Here is a 6697-nt window from a genome sequence, read left to right as displayed (position 1 = left end):
TTAGAAAAAAAAAAAAATTCTGGAAAAGGCAAAAGGGAGGGCAAAATGGATTTAAAACGTGAGCTGGCACGTTGCCTGCTGCCAACAGAAAGCAATGGCTGCACATTAAAGGGAAAATTCCACCACCTCTCTACTGCAATCTACAGAACCTGGTCAGACAAAGCCCATGGGAGAGACAGGTAAGGTCTGACTGGTACCACCCAGCTGCCCTGACAGGGACAGCTCAGGGGGACACAGCCAGGCCTTCTCTGCCCCTGAGCTCTGACAAGTCCACAGCCCCACGAGGGCTGGGCACTTTTCTAACTGGAGCCTCCATGTCAGCCAAGGACTGATTTCTCCCTCACCTGTGCTGTCGGATTTCCAGAAAAAAATGATGCAGCTACTTGGGAAAACCCCCAGTGCCAGCCAGTTCTCAACAATCCCCCTTGGCATCTGCTTAAAGACAGCAGGGGGCCCGTGCCAGGAAGGGAAAAGGCTGCACTGCACAGAACAGGCATCCTCCCTCAGCGTGACAGAGGCCAGAGCCGCCTCTGGGAACCTCAATCACTCCTGCCCCAGGCAAAGACTCCTGCTGTGCACAGCTAGCACTGCTTTCCCCAGCTCCAGGTTCTCCTAGGGACTATCAACACCCACTGGTTACGGACAGTGACTGCACTTCTTGCCTGGAAAAAAAAAAAAAAAATAATCAGACTGAAGAGGTGGACGCAGATCTTTATTTTCTGAGACAGAGTTGTATTGAGGGACCGATTGCTCTGCCTCTGTGATCGCTCTCAGCCCGGACATGAGATCAGTGCACTGGGTATTTTTGTTACTCATCTGCCTAATTAGACTCCTGGCAGAAGGGAGGGGAGTGTGTGTTCCCAGTATACTGGAGCCCACTGATGCAGAACTCCACTGACACACTACAACAGGCCTCAGACAAGAGCTGGATTTTTCGGAAGGCAAAGAACAATTCATACGCTAAATAAATAATCTCCAGGAAGATCACAAAAAATTTAAATACAATAAAAACCAGGCATAGCAAAAATAGATGAAAAAAAGCATTCTCTGTAAAAACACCATATTATGTGTGTGTTGGTCTTTATATTACATGTGCAAGTTCCAAACCCCGTGCATTGCCTGACTTGGCAATGAAGCACTTCGAGCCCCACCACACAGCCCTTTACCACAGGTTGGATACCACAGTTTCTTCCCCAGCATCACCGTTTTCTGTGTTTATATAATCAGTCTTCTGCCCCCACTTAGGTAAAGCCTTCCCAAAGTTTACTGTTCTTTGCATTTTAACACACGAACATAATTTTAAACCTGGATATTAGGCTGCAAGTGCCAGACATCACGTCCAAAGGGGGTGCTGAGACTGTTCTCCCCTGCTCTATTTTGGGCCTATTCTGTGGAGACTGCGTTTTCCCACGTAAATGAAGACATGAGAGAGGTGCTTGCCACGGTTAAATCCTGGGCAAGCTTTACTTTACGTCTTTGGATTCTGCCCTCACGTTTGCCAAGCACAGCCTTGCCACATATATCTATTTATTTACTCTTGTCCTTTTTTTTTTTTCGTGCCTCGATGCAGCAAACTGCGGAACAGCACGTTATCTTTATTTCTGTTCCTGACACGTCGCTGTTCCTGTTGCAGAGAACAGGACCCAGGGAAGCCACGGACTGCAGCTGTCACAGCGTGTCCTTGCCTGCCCGTACAAAAGTAACAGAGGGCACTTCAGCCCCACGCCCACGAAATGAACAGCCTGACACCAGCACACACTGCGGCGGCACCCGTAACAAATGTGCGGGGACGTCCATTTCAAGGAGAAAAAAAATAAAAAAAAATCAAAAAAAAATCCAGCCTGCAGTTTTTGTTCTCGCACAGGAGCTCTGACGAACCGAGCCTGTGAGTGGAGCGAGGAAGGTGGAGTGACCAAGGCAGAGCTCGCAGGCTTTGCATCTTTTAAGAGTCCAGCGCTCAGGCTGACCTGAAAACACCGGACTGAGGCCACAGGAAACATTCAGCCAAACCTGCAGTAAATGGGTGTGTTAATAGCTGCCTGTCAACACTTGCTGTTTCAGCTTCGTCAGCTGCCTGTGGAGTGGTTTGTTCAAAGTGGTGAGTGAGCCCACTTAGGAGTTTTCGAGTCTTTCTGTGAGAACAAGGGGACGCAAGGGAGGAAAATTCAGAAGGAAAAAAATTTTAAGAAACAAAGAAAAATCCTCTGGTACCTCACCTTGCAGTCCAGTGCATAAAATCTCACTGCAAAAGCTCTAAAAGGTTTCTGGTTATTACTTCAGATCCTGCGCTTAACCTGATAAAATTCGCCACGTGACAGCGAGGCTTTGTTTTCAAAAGCCATGAAGTGATTGTTTTCAGGCTTTCCAAAGATAATTTCAACCAGCTCACATTTTTCCTGAGAACAGATTGCACGCGGTGATGAAAACAAACAAAAAAAAAAAAGGCAAAAAAACTTTGCTGCAGATTCCAGAGGCGTACACCACGCTGCTGCTCAAGGAAAAGGGAGCAGACAACGCCACCAAGAAGCCTGGACACGGGCATCTTTAAACATCAAACAAACCCCACTGGACTGTTAAATTTACCTTGAAGCATCCGGGTTTTTTTTTTGTTTGTTTGTTTGTTTGGTTTTTTTTTTTTGACAAGTGCTCTCTGTTGATGTCACAGCGTGACCACGCCAGGGCAATTAGAAGACTGATTATTAAAGGCAGAAATAAATCATTCGGGAGATCAGGCAGCGATGAGGGAGAGCCATAAGCTCATCGTCAAACGCGTTTGGCTAAAACATCATTAATGGAATTCTTCGGTGTGGCGCTGGCTCTAAGCTAGAAATACAATGTCATCGTTCAAATTCATTTTGGAGGGCTCTCTCATCCCTGTGGCAGGATGCCATCATCCATACAGTTTAACAGGTGAACTGGGGGGGGGGGGGGGGGGAAGGGGGGGGGGGGGGGGGGGAAAGCAACGCGGAGTGAAAAAAAAACAGAGTAAAGAGGGGGCCGGGAGGGGGGGGAAAGACAACGAAACGAGCGAAAATAAATTAGAGATTATGATTTAAGTTGGTCTGAAAAATGGGATCCCTGCAGAGTATCAGGTGCTGCCTGAGGAGTGCGACGCGGCGGTGCCTCAGTGGACCTTGGACTCGGGCCAGTCGTACACGTCTGGCATGAAGGACTCGTACTCGTAGGTCCAGACCTTGGAGCGGACGTAGCGGTTCTTGTCCTCGGGCTCGGGGTAGTGGAAAGCCATGTTGTTGGCGTACAAAAACTCCATCACCTGCAAAGCCAAACCGCCGCTTGCAGCCCCCTCGTGTGCAGCACCCAGGCTGTGCCCCAGGGCTCACGCAGCCCGGGAAGAGGAACGCCGAAAATCTCCCCTGCAATTCCCGAGCGCCTCGGCAGGGACCTGAAAGCTCGGGTTCCGAAACTCAGAGGAGGATTGCTTTGGCCCACCATCAAACAAACTGAGTGTTTTTACGAGCACCTCCTCCCCAAAAGGCACAAAGAAAGAGCTGGGCGTCTTGTGCCCAAGCACCTCGTGTCCCTGTGCAGTGCGGGAGGTTAACGTACACACAAACCACTTCTAGTGCAGTCCACCCTTATGCTTCACACTCACCTTGACAGCAATAGAAATAGAAACTTCCCTGATATTGGACAGTGGAGGGTAAAGTCTTCCTTGTGCAAGCTCTTCATCACTCAGCTGTTCCGCCAGTGCCTGAGTTAGAAGAACAAACTGGCTTCATTTATGTGACCAACAGCATCCTAAAACACCTGGGAGAATCAAGCTGCAGTGCTCTTAGCACCAGAGTGCCCCCAAAGCAAGGGGGCAATCAAAACCCTCAAATTCTCCATCTGAGCCCACATCAGCAAACCCTGATGGTTAAGCACTTAGCAAAATGAGATCCTGGTTCTTTGGAGGACGAGTTCCCCACAACCGTGGCAGTTACAGGAGCATGACACGCCTGCAGAACGTGTTTGGCAGTTTTTTACCATTGTGGAGGGATAAAACCAAGAGAAATCAGACAGAAAACCAGAGTTTCATCAAGACTTGAGAAGCTGCCCACCAAGTCACCCACTGCCGTGTCAGACACAGCCTGCTCTGCTTCCACACTTACCTTAGCAGCCTCTAGGAAAACCTTGTCGCTGATGTGCCGGACGCTGCTGAGGATCACAGCCAGAGCCACGCCTAAAACAAAATCACTGCCATGAGGGCCACATCACTCCACAGCGTGCAGCCTGCTGACGGGAGGCTGGGAGTCATCTAGAACGTTGTATTTCTGAAAATATTTGCACGGGCGCAACTCCGAGAATTACTGACTGCAAGAATTATTAACAGAACTTCAAGAGCGCATCAACACTTATTCTCTCCTCCTCCCTCCCCCCCCCCCCCCAAAAAAAAACCCCTTCAACAATCAGAAGAACCCATAATGCAGCAGCTTCCAAAGCCTTTAACAGCACTCTTTTGCTTTCTCAGAAATACTCAGCTGGGTGAGCTCGCTGTGTCACAGGTGGAGCTGCATGCGCCTAACATCCGTCCTGAACTGCTTTCCTCTCATTTCTACGAGTCCTCAGCTTTAACAGATGGCAACATCTCCTCACGCTGCTTCCCTAGCTGTGGCAAGGCAAGAAGAAGCGCAAACAGCCCCGTCTTTAAGAGATTAAAAGAAGAGGGGTTTATTTATCACCTGGGAAAATGTAAGCGTTGTTTCCTTGGCCGGGCTTGAAGGTCCTCCCGTCCTTCAGAGTCACCAGGTCAAAGGGACTGCCACTGGCAAACAAGCAACGGCCCTGGGGGACAGAGGAACACCCACACAGTCAGGCAGCTGCTAAAGAGCAATCTGGAGGCAGGAGACAAGCACACACTTTGAGCTGAGGCGGGGGAAGCCATTTATCTGTTTCACCACGCCTCGCTCATTAAGGCAGCAGCGACTCCGAGGAACCTCTGGGGCACCGAATGCCAAAACATCTCTGAGCCCTCCAAATAAACGACCTCTTCCTCGAGCACTAAAGCCCCCTGAAGGCAAAGCATCCTGACACTGAGTAACAGGTTTAATAACATTAGCGTTAAACATTTAGGGCTCCCCAGGACCACGGTGTTTGAGGACCAATTACCCGAAGAAGCCAAAGACTTGGGAGCTGTGTTTAAATGTCAGGGCATACCCATGGCACTCCCTCCCTTTCTGAGAAGGGAGGAGAACATATGGATTTTTTTAGAGAACAGAACAGAACACACAGAGGCATCCCACAGGTGCCACCTAGTGGAAAAAAAAAAATTAAAGAATAAAAGGTTGGTGATGGTGTATCTTCATATCCTTGCTGACTTCCTTGTTTGGCCTAAGATTTCACACCAGCCAGGGTCAGGCTGTTCCCAAGGCCAGGACACACACGGGGTGACAGCCCTGATCCCTTAATGGCCTGACAAACTTGATTAGTGACAAAATAAATAAAGTTGGAGATTTGCAGAGAATCACAGAATAGTTTGGGTTGGAAGGGGCCTCTGGAGACCATGTTGTCCATTTTCTAGGTAGTTACTGCATCCTGAGGGGAAAAGCATATTTTGAAGGGCAAACTATGGGTACAAACTCAGTACATTTCAGAGAACTAGAAAGAACCATGAAAACAAACAGCAGAAGCGGAGAAAAGGTTAAAGAGACAGAAACATTACCAATTTTATTAATAAGGACTGGAACCAAATCACACCCGTTCACTTACTGACCAGTAACATTTAATTGTCCAAATAACCCATTTCTGTAAAATCTGCAAGCAAAAATTAGGGTGATTCCCCCTCTAGCCGTGCTGCTGGCCTCCTCCAGCCAGAGATGCCAGTAGTTTCTACATTTATTCATGCCAGACAAAGTCTTGGCTGCATAACTAACTCTTGTTTACTTGCTGTCCGAGATACTGGAATTTAATTTCATGTACTGCAACACTGCCCAACTCACTATTCTGACTAATGCAGCATATCTGAGAGAGATTAAACCATCTTAATTTGAAAGTCTGTCCAGGGGAGGGAATGGGGAAGGGAGCTGGGGAAGGGTCTGGAGCAGCAGGAGGGGCTGAGGGAGCTGGGGGGGCTCATCCTGGAGAAAAGGAGGCTCAGGGGGGACCTTCTGGCTCTCTGCAACTCCCTGAGGGATCCAGGGAGGAACTGGGCTCTGCTGCCAGGGAACGAGGCACAGGAGGAGAGGAAACGGCCTCAAGTTGTGCCAGAGGAGGTTAAGATTGGATATTTAGGAAAATTCCTTCATGGAAAGGGCTGTCCAGCCCTGGCACAGCTGCCCAGGGCAGTGGTGGAGTCCCCATCCCTGGAGGGAGTTAAAAGCCCTGTGAATGTGGCACTTGGGGACAGGGGTCAGTGGTGGCCTTGGCAGTGCTGGGGAAGGGTTGGACCCCGTGGTATTGGAGCACTTTTCCAACCTGAAAATTCTGTGATTCTACTGTTGGAAGACCCAGATTTTGTCCAGAGGCTGTTATTCCAGAGCCCACTCTTGACCTGCAAATCTCTGTAGCAGGAGTTCCCTCCGAACTGACATGGAAGAGAATCTGGGTGTCAAATGGAGGCATGTGGGAATTCTGCCCTTCCCGCTGTGACACTGACACTGCTGGGGCTGTAATGCTGGAAGCTGAGCCACACTAACAGAGCAAGAAGGAAGGACTCTACAGTCCTGCATCAAGACACAAGGAAAGAGCTCCACCCACC

The 6697-nt window shown here is 49.2% G+C and overlaps 1 protein-coding gene across 1 annotated transcript in view; it reads right to left on the bottom strand.

Moving 5' to 3' along the window:
* Positions 1-2626: 2626 nt before the first annotated feature.
* The window catches only part of ME2 (malic enzyme 2), a 22715-nt gene continuing 18644 nt past the window's right edge, over positions 2627-6697 (bottom strand). The window contains exons 13-16 of the mRNA XM_027656061.1: positions 4683-4785; positions 4113-4183; positions 3614-3712; positions 2627-3274 (exon numbers count right to left, since the gene is read on the bottom strand). Of these exons, the coding sequence (XP_027511862.1) occupies positions 3125-3274; positions 3614-3712; positions 4113-4183; positions 4683-4785 (423 nt within the window). The 3' untranslated portion in view covers positions 2627-3124. The remainder of the gene's footprint in view (positions 3275-3613; positions 3713-4112; positions 4184-4682; positions 4786-6697) is intronic.

The sequence above is a fragment of the Corapipo altera genome, unplaced genomic scaffold, assembly GCF_003945725.1.
Source record: "Corapipo altera isolate COAL_440 unplaced genomic scaffold, ASM394572v1 61553, whole genome shotgun sequence".
Taxonomy (NCBI): Eukaryota; Metazoa; Chordata; class Aves; order Passeriformes; family Pipridae; genus Corapipo; species Corapipo altera.
This window is presented reverse-complemented; position numbering and strand designations above follow the sequence as displayed.